Below are 18,716 nucleotides of genomic sequence, written 5' to 3'. Positions count from 1 at the left end.
GTGATTAAGAAGGCGAATGTAATGTCGTTTATCTCAAGAGGGTTGGAATATAAAAGCAGCAATGTGCTTCTGAGGCTTTATAAGGCTCTAGTTAGGCCCCATTTAGAATACTGTGTCCAATTTTGGGCCCCACACCTCAGGAAGGACATACTAGCCCTGGAGCGTGTCCAGCAGAGATTCACACAGAAGATCCCTGGAATGGTAGGTTTAACGTATGATGAACGGCTGAGGATCCTGGGATTGTACTCCTTAGAGTTTAGAAGGTTGAGGGGAGATCTAATAGAAACTTACAAGATAATGTATGGTTTAGAAGGGGTGGACGCTAGGAAGTTGTTTCTGTTAGGCAGGGAGACTAGGACCCGTGGGCACAGCCTTAAAATTAGAGGGGGTACGTTTAAAACTGAAATGAGACGCCATTTCTTCAGCCAGAGCGTGGTGGGCTTGTGGAATTCATTGCCACGGAGTGCGGTGGAGGCCGGGACGTTGGATGCCTTCAAGGCAGACATCGACAAATTCTTGATCTCAGAAGGAATCAAGGGCTATGGGGAGAGTGCAGGGAAGTGGAGGTGAAATGCCCATCAGCCATGATTGAAATGGCGGAGTGGACCTGATGGGCCGAATGGCCTTACTTCCACTCCTATGTCTTATGAATAAATATTTGAAGGGGAAAGTGCAGACAAGGCTCAGATCATAGAATCCCTACAATGGAAAAAGAGGCCATTTGGCCTGTCAAGTCTGCGTTGACCCTCTGAAGAATATCCCGCCCAAACCCATTCCCTACGCTTTATTTACCATTGCCAATCCACTTAACTTGCACATACCATTTGGACTGTGGGAGGAAACTGGAGCACCTGCTGGAAAGCCAGACAAACACAGAATATGCAGGCCACACTCAGACAGTTGCCCAAGGCTGGAATCGAACCCAGATCTCTGCTGAGAGGCACCAGTGCTAACCACTCAGCCATTGTGCTGCTCCTAAAGCAATGTAGGGAGTGTACTGGGGAGTCTGACAAATTAGATCTGTGCCAGCTGTCTGGTAGAGCTAATTGTCTAGCTGGCTTCCTGTGCTTCAGTATCCTATGATGGGCTGTGTAGAGTCAGTGTAGGTCAGTGTATCTTGGCTGACATGCTGGCAAGAACGTTTGGCCTTACTTGCCGCAATTTGGAGAAGGAAGCATCCCCATGGATTTATTTTGCCAATAGATTTGGTCCTGTTAGAAGTATGAATGCTTGGATGTTGGTTGAGATTAGCTCTGTGCTTGGTTGAGACATCCACAATTGGAATGCTTTCTGATACTGCATGGTAAATTTCTGCAGGTGCAAAATTTCCCCTTGGTAAAGAATCAAATCTTTCAATAGGGAAGACAGACTATTGATTAAAAAGTGGAAGAATCGTTCAAATCTGGGGGTTTTAGTGAAACGTGTTAGTTCTTATTTTACAGAAATATTTCCAGAATAATTTGTAGAGTTGCCTGATCTGGCCCCCTTCTTCCAGAAAGGCATACAGTAATACTCTACAGCTTCCATTGCTACCTCCTTATTGATAGGTCCATAAATTTTGTCTGTAGCAACCTGGAGGTCCATTTGATATATTAATCAGTCCTTGTGTGAAGAACTTTGTCTAATTCATTCAATATTTGTATCTTGCTATTTAAAGTCACGATCCCTTCTCATCTCTCAATTTTATTCAAAATAATACTTTCATAATTTTCCCAATTACCTGACTGTACTATTTTCTTTTGGGCCTGCAATTTAATAGTATTTTTGAGTGTGTATATGTAGTTAACCCAGTCTGAATTTTGGGGTACTCACCTATTCTACTTCTGTGGTAACACAAGTACCTCTCCATAACTTTAGCAGTAGTGTTAAAGAATTTTAAAATTTTTATACTCTTAGGACATCAGAAGATTCTTCGGTGGTCTTGGGAAGAAACCTGGGAATGAGTCTTTGGAAAAGAATCGGGCTAAAAATGTTGGCAAGGGCATTTCAGATGCAAAGAAGAAAACTGATGCCAAGGTCAGTTACTTTATGTCTGTTTTAAAGTTCTGAATGTTTCACTCTCACAAATATGTCAGTGAAATAAAGTGCAGATACACAGACTGCCAGTTTGTATCACAGCAATAAATGACATGGATACAGCTGTCCAACATTGATTTAATGGCTTAGACTTTATCTGCTTTGTGTTTTCAGTTAAAGGATTCACACAATTCAATATCAGGAAAACCAAAGCCAGCACACAGGAAAAAACACATCATTTATGATTCAGGTAAAGGATTTTTGAATAAATTGTCTTCTTTGTACCATATATAATCAATTCTTGGGGCTGTTATATGACAAATAAAATTGGGTTGTGTAAATGCCAGGGAATGGCTATCACCAAGAAGACAGAATCTAATCATCCACCCTTGATATTAAGTAGTCATAACATTGCTGAATTCCCCCATTTTCAACAGCTTGGGGGGTTAACATTGACTGGAAACCAAGTTGGCACAGCCGTATAGATATTGTGGCAATAAGAATAAGTTGGAGGGTCAGAATTCTATAGCAAGTAACTCAATTCCTAATTTAAAACCTGTAAACTATCTACAATACACAGGTCAGGAATGTATGGAATATTCTCTATTTGCCTAGATACGTGAAGCTCAACAATACTTGAGAGGCTTGACTTCATTCAGGACAAAGCAAACCTGCTTGATCCATGCTCCATCCACCATGTCACCCCTTCAGCAATGCACAGCGCCAGCTCTATATATCATCAAGATACATGCAGCAATTCATTAAGATTCCTTAGACTGCACTTTACAAATTGGTGACCATAGCCACCTAGAAGGACAAGAGCAGAGATCCATGTGAACGCCACCACTTGCAACTCACTGGTAAGCCTGGCCGGTGACTTGGAAGACCTGACTTGAAAAATATCACAGAATCCCTATAGACCAGAAGCTAGGAATGCTCCAGCAAGTAACTCACCTCCTGACTCCTCAAAGCTTGTCTGCCATCTACAAGGCACAAGTGAGGAGTGTGATGGAATACTCTCCACTTGTCTGGCTGAGTGCAGCCCCAACAAGACTCAAGTAATTTGACACCATCTAGGATAAAGCAGCCCACTTGAATGGCGCTACATCCACAAGCATTCGCTGACTCCACCAGTGACACTCAGTAGCGACAATATGTACTATCTACAAGATGCACTGCAGAAATTCACCAAAGATCCTCAGACAACACCTTCCAAACCCACGGCTACTTCCATCTAGAAGGACAAGGGTTTCAGACAAATGGGAACATCACCACCTCCAACTTCCCCTCCAAGTCACTCACCATCCTGGCTTGGAAATATATCGCTGTTCCTTCACTGTTGCTGGGTCAAAATCCTGGAATTCTCCAATAGCATTGTGGGTCAACCCACAACAAGAGGACTGCAGTGATTCAAGAAGGCAGCTCACCACCACCTCAAGAGCATCTAGGGATGGGCAAGAAATGCTGGCCAACCAACAATGCCCACGTACCACAAATGAATACAAAATCCCCAATCCGTACCCTTCATGATTTTATAAACCTCTATGAAGTCACCACTCAGCCTCTGACACTCCAGGGAAGATAGGCCCAGCCTTTTCAGCCTCTCCCTATAGCTCAAACCCTCCAACCCTGGCAACATCCTTGTAAATCTTTTCTGAACCCTTTCAAGTTTAACAACATATTTCCTGAAACAGGGAAACCAGAACTGAATACAGTATTCCAAATGTGGCCTAACCACTGTCCTGTACCACTGCACCATGAACTCCCAACTCCTATACTCGGTGCACTAACCATTAAAGGGAAGCGTGCCATGTGTTTTCTTCATCAGCCTGTCTACCTGTTCCACTTTCTGCGAACTATGAACATGCACTCCAAGGTCTGTTTGTTTGGCAACACTCCGATGGACCTTACCATTAGGTATATCAGTCCTGCCTTGATTTGCCTTTCCAAACTGCAGCATTTCACATTCATCTGAAATAATCTCCACCTGCCACTCCTTGGCCCATTAGCCTATCTGATCAAGGTCCCACTGTACTGAGGCATTGTTTTTTGCTATTTACTACACCACCACTTTTGGTGTCATTTGCAGACTTACTCAACATACCTCCCATATTCACATCCAAATCACTTACATAAATGACAAAAAGCAGTCAACCCCTTCTGTGGGTCCAGGCCCGAAATGTCAGCTATTGTGCTCCTGAGATGCTGCTTGGCCTGCTGTGTTCATCCAGCTCCTCACTTTGTTATCAACCCCTTTTGTGGACTGTTTTCTAGATATCACTATTTCATAGAATCCCTATAGCGTAGAAACAGGCCCTTCGGCCCACTACGTTCACACTGACCCTCAGAGCATCCCACCCAGACCATCCTCTTTAACCCACCTAATCTACACATCCCTGAGCACTACGAGTAATTTAGCACGCCAATCCACCTAGCCTGCACATCTTTGGACTTGAGCCTCCAGAGAAAACCACACAGACATGGGGAGAATGTGCAAACTCCACATCCAGTCACCCAAGGGTGGAATCGAACTCTGGTCCTTGGTGCTGTGAGGCAGCAGTGCTAACCACTGAGCCACTGTGCTGCCCTGAATATATCTGTTGTTTCTTCAGTGTTGTAGGATCAGACTTCTGGAACCCCCTTCCAATGTTGTAGGTGCACCAGCACCAGATGGATTTAAGCAATTCCAGAAGTGAACTGCTCATCGCTACTACCTCCAAAGAAAGCACTAAATGCTGATCTTGCCCACATCTCATGAAATAATAGAGTTCCTGATTAGATAGATTTAGTAAAGCATCTGTTTTCACTTTCCTGCAGATTCTGAATCTGAAGAGACTCCTCCAGATAAGAAATCCAAGAAGAACCCTTGCACCAGCAAATCTATGAAAGCTTCCAAACAAGACACTGTTACAGTGATTTCTGAAACTGGTATGAAACTGATCTGATCTATGTTCCTTTATATAATCCTATTTCTAGTTCTTAAATAGCAGGGCATGACAGGTTGCCATGGTCTTCAACTTTCACTTGTGCCTGGTATGCTCCTCTTGTGTCTTGAGGGCTAGTACACAATTCTTATCTCTCACCATTCAAAAAGTAGTCTGATTTATCTTTCTTGGATTAAAGTGGATATTAAACTCTTCTACACATGCTTAATTGAACTGCTTTTCTTTGCAACGTCATTGATCCCAGTCACGTTACTTGCTGTCCCTTTCGTTTTAGTATCATCCACAAACTGAGATGAAAGTCTAGATTTGGATATTCTAGTCACTAATAAGTATGCTGAAAAGTTGACACCCTTACTTCGGTAACATCGCCAAGTTTATTCTGCCAATTTGAATACCTATCTTCCCTCAGCACCCTGTGTGTAAAATCATCCCTGTCAAAAAGCCAATTAGCATAATGTGCTGTCATTTTGCTGAGGAGAAATTGCTCTCTTGATTGATTAGTATTAATTATTTAATCAGAATGGGTGGAAGTGGTCTTTTGGCTCTGGCATTTACGCTCAATAAATAAAACAGAAGTCCAAAACCAATTGAATATTTCTGAAGATAACTTTGATTAACTTACACCTACAGACTCCTTATGACAGCAATATTTTTTGTTAAAGTAATTGATTTCTGATGCATTTTTCCATGCTTAATACGGTGACCAGCTGCATTTTAATATGTCTAGAAAAAAACGGTTTATACAATTTTCAAAGATTTATTGTCTCTGATGTATTCTTCACAGAACCTGCATTCTCCATGCCAATAGTGTGGAATGTAGACTGTGCAGTAATGTGATTTACAGCAGCCATTTGAGTTGGTGTCTCTTGTTTCGGTTTTAAAACTGCCCTTTTAGAACTTCATTGTCTCTGGCTGATGAGTTCAGGAACAATATTTGACGCTATCATATCTTCGTAACAACTCTTATTGAGTGACTAACAAATCCAGTGCACATTTTACAGGTTTTGCTGAAGTTTATAACTTAGTTTTGTACAACACCTAGCGTACACACTGTCACAAAATGACTACAAAGTATGAACAAGATTCCGTTAATGTCCCAGTGCTGTAACCAGAGAAATGACTTTTTCTCATGTCACTGTGCATAAATATCAGCAATTTGGATAATGTACAGGTGTGCTGAACTCAATGAATGCAGTTTGTGTTGTAAATATGACCGTACACTGTCAGCTTGTAATCTGACCGTTTCTGACTGACTTTGGCAAATAATAATCACTTTGACACAATTGCAGAGTTGCAGCAATATTTTGTTTTTGTATGCTGTAAAATATGTTCAGTTTTTATGGAATTGTAATGATAGGGGCACCTTTGCAGTAAAACACGTGTAGCACGTAAACTGCTTTCAGCCACTGTTCATTTGAGGTTTCCTTTTTACACTTGCCTTACTGCCAGTTGTTTTTAATGGTGATGAATTCAGCTGAGATAAGGTTCAATGGTTACTGGCAACACTTGGATATTAGCATTCAAGTGTGGATTTGATAAATTTCCATCAAATGGTTTATAGTGATTTGTAATTTATGTTGATCATTAGAAACACAGAAGCTAGGAGTAGGCAATTTGCCTGCTCTGTTATTCAATATGATCACAGTTGATTTAGTTTATCAATGCCATATTCCTGCTTTCTCCCCATACACTGATGCTTTTAATCTAAAAATGTATCTATCTCTTATTGAATAGAATTCCACAAGTTTACTACCCATTGAATGAAGAATTTCTTTCCTCATTTTGGTCCTAAATGGCTGGCCCCATTTCTTGAGGCGGTGACCTCTGATTCCCAAACCAGGGAAAGCCTCCTCTCTAGTCTGTTCAGCCCTGTAGAATTCTGTATTTTTCAATTGCATCCCCTCTCATCTTTCTCGGCTCTATTGAGTACAGCTCAGTTAAAACCAATCTCTTCTCATTGAATAGCGCTGATTTCCAGTATCATCTTCATGAACCTCTGCTGAACTCCCTCTATGGCAAATATATCCTTTCTTGGGTAGGAAGACCTAACTTCAAGCAATGTTCCAGATGCAGTCTCACCAAGGCCCTGTGTAACCTCAGTAAGGCATCCTACTTCTGAACTCATAGCCTCTTGTAAATATACAATTTACATTCGTAATTGTATCCACCTGTCGTCTTTGATTCATTGTTGTATAGGGACATCAGATTCCTTTGTCCATCCACATTTTCCAATATACCACCACGTACTATTTTCCTCACCAAGTGTAAAAATTCATACCTAGGCGCATTGCATTTGCCATGTGTTTTCCCACTCATGTGACTTGTCTAAATCACCTTGAAATCTCTTTGCATCATCTTAACACAAAACTGGGAAGGATTGAGAGTTGTTAGCCAACTTGGAAATGTTGCATTTAAGTTCTGTCATCCAATCTCTTCAGCTATATCATGAAAAGCAGGGTACTTTGGCAGGAAGAATAGAGGAGCTGAATATTATTTAAATGGAGAAAGACCACAGAAAGCTACAGAACAGGGATTTGGGAGTTCTTGTCCATGAATCTCAAAAAAAAAAGCTAGCATCCAAATCTAACAGATAATAGAGAAGGCAAATGGAATGTTGATCTTTATTCCATGGGGACTAGAGTATAAAAATAGGGAGCATTTGCCAAAATTATGCAGTGTACTAGTCAGGTCATTGTTGGAATACTGTAAACAGTTTTGGGTCCCTTATCTGAGAAAAGATACACTGGCATTGAAGGCAGTAGAGAGAAGGCTGGTATTCAGTGAGGGGGAGGGGACTGTCTTGTGAGAATATGTTGAGTAGCTTGGGCCTGTACTTGTTGGAATTTAACAGTCTAAGAAATGACCTTAATGAAACAAGGAAGATTCTTATGGCATTGGCAAGATGGATGTGGAAAGATTGTTTTCCTTTGTGGGAGAAACTTGGACCAGAGGGCATAACCTCAGATTAAGAGGTAATGAGGAGGAATTTCTTCTCTGAATGTAATGAATTTGTGGAATTTACTACAGGTGGCTATTGACACTGGGTCATCAGGTATTCTCAAGCCTAAGGTAGACAGATTCTTAATCAGTAAGGGAATGAAGGATTATGGAGAAAAGGCAGGAATGTGGGCTTAAGGGTTATCAGATCAGTCGTTTATCTCATTAATTGTGGTGGTGCAGACTTCATATGTTGACTGGCCTACTTCTGCTTCTTTTGTTTTGTGGTTTGACGGCTCAAGCCTTGCAGTCTTGCACTGGTCAATGTCAGCTACTTGGGGAGAAAATAATTTATTCTCATTATTTGTTTGCTGTCTGCCAACCAGTTCTCAGTCCGTTCTATTATATTGTCTCCAATCCCATGTGCTTTACTTTTGCCCATAACCTCTTACATAGAAACCAAAAGAACTGTGGATGCTGTAAATCAAGAACAAAAACAAAGTTGCTGGAAAAGTTCGGCAGGTCTGGCTGCATCTGTGAAGGAGAAAACAGAATTAACATTTCTGGTCCAGTGACCCTTCCTCAGAACCGATGAGTTCTGAGGAAGGGTCCCCGGACCCAAAACGTTAACTGTTTTTCCTTCACGGATGCTGCCAGACCTCTTACATAGAACCTTAACAGGAGCCTTCAGAAAATACAAATACACCACATCCACTAGTTCTTCCTCAATTAATTATTAGCTACAGTCTCAAAAAACTGCACTAGATTTGCCTCTCATAAACCCATGCTGGTTTTGTCAAATATATTAAATGCTTTCCAAACATTCTGTTATCGTCTATTTTGTAAGTGGCTTCAGTATTTTTCTCAACTGTTGATATTAGGCTAACTGGACAGTAATTCTCTTTCTTCTTCCCTCCCCTTTTCGATAGTGGGATTATATTTGCCACTCTTCAGTTTGTAGGAATTGCTGTGGAGTCTGTTTAATTTTAAAAGATGTGTCTAGTGTTCTGATAACAACTTGAGTGTTGTGGGATATCAATTATTAGACCTTGGTGATTTGTCAGTTTGTGACTCCATTAATCTCCCCAGCACTATTTTCTTACTAATACTGATTTCCCTCACTGATTGTCTCACGTTTCTGTGAGGTTATTTGCGTGCTGTTGTGAAGACAGAACCAAAGTATGCATTCAGTCTTCTGACAATTCTTTGCTTCCTGTTATAATTTTGCAGCTTCTAACTGTGCTGAACCTATGTTTGTCTTTACTAATCTTTTATCTCCTCCCTTATTTATAAAAGATTTTGCCTTCAGGTTTTTTTTGTGTCCTCCTGCAAATTTACTCCCATCCTCTCTCATCCCTCTTTGATAAGATACCTTGATCTTCTTTTCTGAATTCCAAAGTGTTCCCAGTGCTCTAGCTTGTTGCTTTTTCTGGCAATTGTATTTCCTTTCTGAACCTCTGTGTAATCTTTGGTTGTGACACGTGTCCTGGTTTAATTTTTACACTAGACAGGAATGGATAGTTACTCTAACTTATGCACGCATTCTTTAACTATTGCCTGCAGCTGCATTCCTTTGATTTCAAAAGCACTGTTCAGTCTCACTTTCTTTTCCGCACTGTTGCACACTCTGCCCACCCTCTCTGTTTCCTTCCCACCCCTGCTTTCGTGCTCACCCACTCTTGTACTGTCTCCTGCATGTTTCACTTATGATCATGCAGAAATCAAAATCTTTTAAAAAGATATGAGTTTCCAGAGACCAACTTAAAGGAATTGCAAGATAGTATTTCGACTCAACAGTTCTACAGTAACAAACGAATTTATTACAACATTGACAAAATATTACCCTGCAGACAACCAAAACTGCGTAAGAGAACCCTTACTATTCTTCTCCTACTACTAATAATCTCAAGCCACATTATTTTTCTGTATATTTCCATGGATGTGAGCATCACTGGTAAGGCCAGCATTTGTTGCCTCTCCCTTTATCGTCTTTTAGCTGAGTGATTTGCTCAGCTATTTCCAAAAGGCAACACTGTTGCTGTGGATCTGGAGTTGGATGGCAGACCAAACTTGATAACGATGGAATATTGCATTCCCTAATGGACATGAGTGAACCTAGCAAGTTTTAGGGACAATTGCATGGGTTGATTGTCATAATTACTGCAAAGCTATCGTCCCTGACACCAGCAGCCCTTTCGACTTTCTCTGTCTCAGAAACTGAAGGTCCATGCATAGTTAGCCCGGCTGTTCCTGTCTTTGGTTTTAGGTGCAAACGTTTTTATAACTTGCTCCCACTAAGTCTCAACTGGGGTCCCCCGTCTCCAGGGAAACCCAACCGCAGAAGACTGTTAGGCAGGTGACAAAAATCATGTGGTCTTTTTCATTACTGAATTTTATCTTGAATTGAAGAGAATCCTAACTGAATAAACATTGTGAAGAGATTTGAAGAGCTTTTCAAAATCATGAGCCTGTAGAATTTGGGAAAATCTTTAGAGCTACAAGGAATGATAGGGCATTGTTTTAAGATAATTGATGAAAGAAACATTGGAGACATGAGAAACTTTTTCACACAGTGAGTGGTTGGGATCTGGAATGTGTTGCTTGAGTGTGTGGTGGAGGTAAGTTCAACTGAGGCTTTCAAGAAAAGATTGGATTACTACCCGAAAAAGAGGGATATTCAGGATTATGGAGAGTAGGCAAGAGAATAGCACCCGGAGATATGCTCATTCAGAGAGCCAGCACAGACGTGATAGGAAGTGATCACAACCTGTGATGTGTAAGAGATTCTGATTCTGTGAAAACATAGTCGTGAAATCACAATTGTAGCATTCTCAAAGCTTTCCAGCACACATGCTTCCACAATCCATGATGCCTCTGACAAAAGACTGTTAATGAAAGATATTAAATCAATTTGGAAATTAGGATAACAATCAACCAGAAGAAATTATTTACGTTGAAAGTTGACCTTAAAGAATTATGGAATGTGGCCAATTCTCCTAAATCACTAATCTGAGAGGGCAGTTAAATGGTATTGATTCAGACTTTGTGACTTTGGCTCAGAGATTTCAGGACAGTTTTTAAAAAAAAAAATTCTTGAACTGTGACACCTGGTACAATTGCCAATTCCAGTTGTATAATGTTCCATCTTTGTTCCTGCTACCATTGTGTTGGTATCTCTGAAAACAGATGTTTTTGATCTTGATATTTGGAATTACTCTGTTATCAGGCTAGATAAGACTGGGGCTTATGTTTTTTTTCAATAAGACTATTATACTGTATGGAATGGTATTGCACAACTTGTCAAGGTTAGATGTTGGTGCAACAGGCATGAGTATAATCTTTTGCTCATCTACCAGTCAGTGTTTGTGTCGTTGTGATTAATGGTTGCTTCAGAAAAATAACCAGATATTTGAAATAAGCCTCCTATCCAATTATCTTATTTCTTTTATACAATTTCTTTCAAATTGGGGCCTTTTATGTTTGAACATAGAAATGATCCAGAAAATGTGTCTCGAGACTGACCTGCTGTTCGTACCACCCCCATGACAAACCTCTAACATTATTTTGCATTGCAATTAAATGAAATTAGAATCTTGTAATCTGTGTAATAGACTAACTTATTTCGTGAAATTTTGAGGGTAGTGGATAAAGACAGACATGGATGTGTACTAAGAATTATGTTTGGTGGGGATACTGTGGTGGTATGAAGTTGGAGGCAGCACCTGAGAACAAGTTGGACTTTCCTGTATTTTGTGTATAGAATTTAGCTTTCAGGATAGATTTTTTCTACCCATGGACTTGGCTGACAAAATACTACTGTGCAGAGAGAGAAAATCAAGATGATTAATGGCACTTGGGTTTATATAGCTCTTTTTAAATTAGTGAAGCCTCCTAAGATGTATCACAGGACCACTGTGCAACAAAATGTGACATTGGATCTCATGAAGATATTTGAACAGGTGATCAAAAGTATTGGCCACAGAGGTAGGTTTAAAAGAATTACTTAAAGCAGGATGGAAAAGTAAGGAGGATAGGAGTTGAATTCCTCAGATTTAGAGCATTGGTAGATGGTTGCCAGTAGTGGAATGATAAGGTTCAAAGTTGTGAAGAAGGCAGAGTTGAACATGCAACAATACCTTTAAGGATATAAATTCAACATAGCAACTTGTCAGGATGCTGAAGTGATAGTGTCCCTAACTCTGGATCAGGAGGCCTGGGATCGAGTTTCACCCGAATCTCACTAGATGTGTGTTAAAACGTCTGAATAGGTTCATTAGAAACAACGTCAGCATGATCATTGCAAGATTAAATGACCATTTTTTTTTAATGCTTTTATGTTCTGCGAGGGGCTGGAGGATGTTAGAGATCGTGAGGGAAAACTCAGGAATTTAATACGGTGATGAGAATTTTAGGATCAAGGCTTTCCTTGGCGTGATTCCAATTTTAGTCAGCAAACAGAAGGCTGATAGATGAATGGGACTTGATGTGACTTGAAACGCAGGCAGTAGAATTTGGGTGAGCTCAAATTTATGCGGCAGGGGCGGCTGACTAGGAGAGCATTGGAACAGAGGTGGATGATGGCTTTATAACAGTAGATGAGCTTGTTTTTTAACTTGGAAATTTGGTGATACTGCATGACTGGAGGTAACAGATTATTGGTAAAGAATTATGAAGGTTTGTGTTTTTTTATTTTGAAGCCCTTGCTTCTGGTTAATGCCAGTGATAATGTTCCCTAATAGCTGCGTCTGACAACAGTTCTACATTTGGCAACAAATGATGTGCTAGATAGTTAGAAAAATGGATTTTAATGGAAAACTTGATGGTAGTTAAAATAGAAAATGCTGAAAATACTCAGCCTGGGTGGCAGAAATTACGATCCAAAATTATTAAACTCATGTTGAGCTCAGAAAGCTGTAAAGTACATCATCAGAAGGTTAAGGTACTGTTCCTTAAGCTGACTTTGTTTCAAGAAAGTTCAATGTAGAAGGATGAAGACAGTCTGCCTGCTACACTTTGTGACTAAGAGCAGAAGGCTCTCAGCCTGGTTACAGGGATGAGGCCTAGAGGCACAGACCGTCTTATTGATATTGGACCAATAAGGATTCTCCATTTCGTCCGAAGAACACCGTTGCAGCCATCCTCTGTTATGAGCATTTCCTGTCTGAGTAGATACACAGGGATAATGTAAAGTATTCTTTCTTTCATCTGTTCACTATAGTCATTAAATTTGCAGCATTAGATTATTTCTGAACAGCTAGGTTTTGAAAGAAATTAAGAAACTTGAAGCTTTGTGGAAGAGTTCTTGATAAAACTCAGAAGGAATGGATTAAACCCTTGCATTTAATCAGACCATGTGTGACAAGTTGGTTGCATTTAAAAGTAAATTTTCAAAAGTGGCCTTTGTATTGGGTTAATGATGATGCTGTCTGATACTTGGTACTGCTTGTCCTTTAGGACGCCAGCAACATTTGTTGATTGGCATTTTTTTTCTCTCTGCCTTCTCCCCATGCCCTAAAACTCTCCCTCGATGACTTGTCAAGACGAAGAGGAGGATTTTCAACAAAGTAGGAAGATTGTCCAGAAATATCAAGAAAATGGTGGCCACCCTGGAACATCTGGCTCTGGAAGGTCTGCAGACAGTAAACCACAGGTCAAACCACCACAGCCTAAACCAGCGAGTCCAGTGAAATTCACCTGCACTTCAGTGCGCGATTACTTTGGCACAAGCACAGTGCAGAGATCAAATAAAAAACTGGTGGCTAGCAAAAGAAAAGCAGTAAGGACATTTTTACATGTACATTTACAGTCCCTATGTTTATCATTTAACCGTAGTTCTGTTTGGAACTGGGTTGTTTGACTAAAATTGAACTGTTTAGATTATTACTAAGGTCCATGAGTATAACTCTGAATGCCTTTCTTCTCCTCCCCCTTGCAAATGTATAGTTTTGTGAAGTCAACATTGATTTGCTTGCTGATGAACTTAGTCTTTCTTTGCATCAATTTTCTCTCCAGAAATTTTTGACCCTTTCCAATCAACGCTATTCGCATGACTTTAGAAATTGTGTAGTAATGAGATATTTGGTTGCAAAAGTTATCTTAAATGTGTACCTGAAGGGGGAAAAATCCTTACTTTTTTTTGTGTCCCCCTTTCTGATTTGTATGGCTCAGTACCATTTTGTCCAGTCGATTTACAGCCCTAAAGTTAATTTTAGTCTATTTCCCAGGGGTTGTTAACTAGCTGAGCAAATAATAGGAGTTGGGTTGGAATCCTTTTGCAGAGATTATTTGTCCACTTGATAATCTCTTTATCCACTGATTCGTGAGAGGAGTTTGGAAAAGTCAATAGGAGCAAAGTTGTATTACCAGGTGCAACCCAGCTTAAATCTGTTTTGAACGGAGAAGTTGATCTCCGCTGAGACAGTAAAGTAAAGCAGCTGCGGTTGATTGCCACACACTTGCATGGCAGAGGGCAACACTGCATTTGCTACTCTTGTTCACAACCAGTATGTGCTCCTGAATGAGCATAACTTGGGTCTGATTTGTTGGCATATTTGAAACCATTGGACACCTAGATGATATGTCCTGCTCCAACTTATAGTTAATAAAATGTGAGGCTGGATGAACACAGCAGGCCAAGCAGCATCTCAGGAGCTCAAAAGCTGACATTTCGGGCCTAGACCCTTCATCAGAGAGGGTCTAGGCCCGAAACGTCAGCTTTTGTGCTCCTGAGATGCTGCTTGGCCTGCTGTGTTCACCCAGCCTCACATTTTATTATCTTGGAATTCTCCAGCATCTGCAGTTCCCATTATCCCCAACTTATAGTTGGTTATGTCCAGTTGGATGAGGAAATTAATTGGTGACTGCCCCTGAGACGGCTTGAAATCATTTAACTTTATTCCTCTTGTCTTAGCCTACAGGCAGTGCTGATTCCACGGTAGATGACGAGGAGCTAGCTCGCCAGCTGCAGCTTGATGAGGATGCAGAGGTAATGGATGTTGAAAGATATACTAAGCATTTCAAGAGACAATTCAAGTTCCAAGCCTTTTCTAAATGTAACAGTTGCCTTCTAGAATTAATGCACTTTTAGATAATACTTTTAACAGTAATTATGTCTAAGTGAATGTTTACACGCATGGTTGGTATGTTGCTTCCTGGGTGCTAGAGTCAAGGGAGTTTTGGAGCAGCTACAGGATGTTCTGAAATGTGAGAGTGAACATCCATTGGTTGTGTACGCGTTGGTACCAACAACAGAGGTAAGAAAAGGATTGAGGCCTTGACAGCAGCATATAGACAGTTAGAAAGCAAATTTAAAAAGTTGGACCTCAAAAGTAGTGATTTCAGGATTACTGCATGTTAGTGTAGAAATAGCAGGACATGTCCAATGAATATGTGGTTGAAGAGAGAGAGAGTTCCAGGTTCATGGGGCTGGTTCTGGTTCTGGGAAGGTGGACCAGTACGTAAACTGGACAAGTTGCTCTCTTGCACGACCAGGACTGATCTCCTAGAAGGAATATTTGCCATTGTGTTTGGGGAAGATGGAAACTAAAATGGCAGGGGAATGGAAACCTATGCAGGGGGATAGAAACGAAGGAACAAGGATTAAAAATAAAAGACAGAATCAAAACTAAGCAAAGTTTTTATTTTAAGTAAGCAGAGAATTCAAACCATAGGGCAAAGTAATGTGAAAAGGACTAAAAATGTTTAGGTGATATAAGGCCTTCTGCTTTAATGCATTGAGCATTTGCAGTAAAATGGATGAAATGGTTGTGCAGATAAATTGATACGAGAAAGTTGTGATGATGGAGATGTGGGTGCTGGGTGATCAGGGATGGGACCTGAAAATCCAAAGGTATTCAGTTTTTTTTTAAGAAAAAACAGATGAAGAGGAAAGGGATGTGAGCATTGCTGGTTAAACATGAAATTAACGGAATATTGGCTTTGGTTAAGTGGAATCTGTATAGGTAGAGCTTAGAAACTCTAAGTGGGCAGAATATGACATTGGGGATTATATATAGACCACCAAACTGTAGTGGTAATGTTGTGGAAAGCATTAAAAAGGAAATCAGAGATGCAAACAATAGTGTTAACTTGTAATTACGAGTAACTTTATTCTGCATATAGAATGGGCAAATCAAATCAATAACAATGCTGTTGAGCAATTCCTAGATTGTGTATGAGATGGGTTTCTGGATCAATACATTGAGGACAGGCCATCCAAGACTGAGTGTTGTGTAATGAGAATGGAATAATTGGCTGTCTGTTTGTGTGAAGCCCCTTGTGATGAGTGACCACATTATGATGGAATTATTCATTAAAATGGAGAGTGTCATGGTTGATTCTGAACACTAGGATTCCAAATCTAAATTTAGGAAACTACAATGGTATAAGGCACGAGATGGTTATGATAAATTGGCAGTCATTAGTCGGAGGGATGACGGTAGATAGGCAATGGCAAACATTTTAAAAAATGCATGGAGGAATGGCATTCCTGTCTGACATAAAAATGAAAGGAGAAAGGTGGCCCAGTCATGACTAATGCGGGATATTAGTATTAAATTAGGAAGGGGCATACAAATTGGCCAAAATGAGCATCAGACTTGGGGATTGGGAAAAGTGTAGATAAGGAGGACAAAGGGACGGAGTGAGAGAGGGTAAATGCAATGTAAGAGTAAGATTGTAGGAGAAATGCAAACTGATTGTGAAAGCTTCAATAGATGTGAGAATAGAATTGATTAGTGAAGACAAATGTACACCCCCTTACATCAAATGGAAGAAGTTATATTGGGAGACAAAGATGGCAGTCTATTTGAATACTGTGTTTTGATTATGGCTTCAAATGATCATGACACAAATAACATCCCAAAAATATTGGGGGAATTTGGGGTCCCTTGCGAGAGGAACTGAAGGAAATCAGTGTTAGTATGGGGGAGATAGTAGGAAGTACAGATGCTGGAAAATGTGCTGAAAAGGTGTAGAGCTGGATGAACACAGCAGGCCAAGCAGCATCAGAGGAGCAGGAATGCTGACATATTTGGGCCTAGACCCTTCAGAAATGGGAGAGGGGAAGGGGATTCTGAAATAACGTTTCAGAATATTTCAGAATCCCCTTCCCCTCCCCCATTTCTGAAGAAAGGTCTAGGCCCGAAACATCAGCCTTCCTGCTCCTCTGATGCTTGACTTGCTGTGATCATCCAGCTCTCTACACCTTGTTATCTCAGTATTAATATAGAAATAGTGTTAATGGAAATTAATGGGATTGAAGCCTAACTAATCCTCTCGGGCCCAATAATCTACGACCCATTGTACTTAAGGAACTGGCCTATGATTCAATAGACTGGAATGATTTCTTTGGATTGGAAGTTAGCTAATATAACCTCACCTCCTCTTTAAAGGGGAGAGAAGAGAGAAAATGGCGTTACAGACAAGTTGGCCTGACATTGGTATCGAGAATATGTTAGAGTCTGTTACGAAAATTAATAGCAGAGCACTTGGAAAACTGTGGCAGGGTTGGACAGTCAGCTAAAACTTGCAAAAAACAAATTATGCTTGACAAGTCTTTTAGAATTTTTTCAGGGTGTAATTTGTAGAGCTTACGAAGGGGAACTACTTGATGTGGTTTACTTTGACTTTCAGAAGGTGTTTATTAAGATTTAATGTGAGATTAGCAGGTAAAATTACAGCACATGGGATTTAAAGTAGCCTTCTTACATAGAGAACTGGCTGGCTGCTAGAAAACAATAAGAATACATTTTTTTGAATGGCTGCCAGTGACCGGTGAGTATACTGCAAGTTCAGTGCTTAGATCTGTTTGAAATATAGATTAACGATTTAAGTGACGGAACTAAATGTAATATCTCCAGGTTTGTAGATGAGACAAAGCTAGGTGGGAGGGTGAACTGTGAGGTGAATGTTGAGTTGCTTCAATGTGAATTGGACAAGTAGAGTGGGTCGACAAGTGCATGGCAGATGAAGTATAATGTGGAAAATGTGAGATTATCCACTTTAGTAGCAAAAACATGAAGCCTATCTGAATAGTAATAGATTAGGAAAGGATGTTCGTGATGGGAGCCCAGAACCTTGGGTCATAGTCCAAGGATATAAGATAGACTCATCAATACTGAGATGAGAGAAATTTCTTCACCCAGCGTGTGGTGAGCTTGGAATCCTTTGCAACAGAGAGGCTGAGGTCTAAATGTTGAATAAGATTCAAAAGGAAATTGATCCCTTTCACCCTAAGTGCCATATCTAAGCATATGGGGAGAAAGCAGGCACAAGATACTAAGTTGGATGATCAACCATGATCGTATTGAAAGGCAAAGAGCTAATTGGCTGCTTCCTGTTTATTTTATCATGTCCATGTCTGTCTTTATTGCAAGAAATATTTCGCAATTTGCTTAAATTTGGAATAAACTTGGTCAGTGATGCATTATGACTTTGCTTGCCATGGAAGTAATTGTTCTTAGAACTGAGAGAAATTTTTAGTCAGTAAGGATTTGAGGATTATGTGAATAACGCAGAAAAGTGGAATTGAGGTTTATCGGATCAGCCATGATCTCATTTAATGATGGAGCGGACTTGATGGGCCGAATGTTTTACTTCAGCTCCTGTTGTCTTCTCAAAGTATTCTCTGTGGAACTTGCTCCCTCCTTACATGTTAGCCAATAAGTCCTCAATCAGAATTGACCCTCCAGTGTGATGTGGTGCAAGTACTTGTGTCTTCTGGTTTGGTTTGCTTTGATGTAATCAAAACTGGTCCGAATAGATCAAGCTTGAAATCCACTCTGACAAGTTAGTCTAGTTCGGTCTTCCTTGGACTTC

General features: G+C 40.3%; 1 protein-coding gene across 5 annotated transcripts in view; it reads left to right on the top strand.

The window, feature by feature from the left end:
* Positions 1-18,716, top strand: part of rfc1 (replication factor C (activator 1) 1) — an 81,497-nt gene that overhangs the window by 10,973 nt on the left and 51,808 nt on the right. For 4 of the 5 annotated variants that reach the window (XM_048546031.2, XM_048546021.2, XM_048546051.2 and 1 more), the window contains exons 2-6: positions 1,897-2,016; positions 2,191-2,266; positions 4,834-4,944; positions 13,439-13,674; positions 14,809-14,883. In XM_048546031.2, coding sequence (XP_048401988.1) covers positions 1,897-2,016; positions 2,191-2,266; positions 4,834-4,944; positions 13,439-13,674; positions 14,809-14,883 — 618 coding nt within the window. The remainder of the gene's footprint in view (positions 1-1,896; positions 2,017-2,190; positions 2,267-4,833; positions 4,945-13,438; positions 13,675-14,808; positions 14,884-18,716) is intronic. The other variant, XM_048546043.2, reaches the window with a different exon arrangement.

The sequence above is a fragment of the Stegostoma tigrinum genome, chromosome 1 (assembly GCF_030684315.1).
Source record: "Stegostoma tigrinum isolate sSteTig4 chromosome 1, sSteTig4.hap1, whole genome shotgun sequence".
NCBI lineage: Eukaryota > Metazoa > Chordata > Chondrichthyes > Orectolobiformes > Stegostomatidae > Stegostoma > Stegostoma tigrinum.
This window is presented reverse-complemented; position numbering and strand designations above follow the sequence as displayed.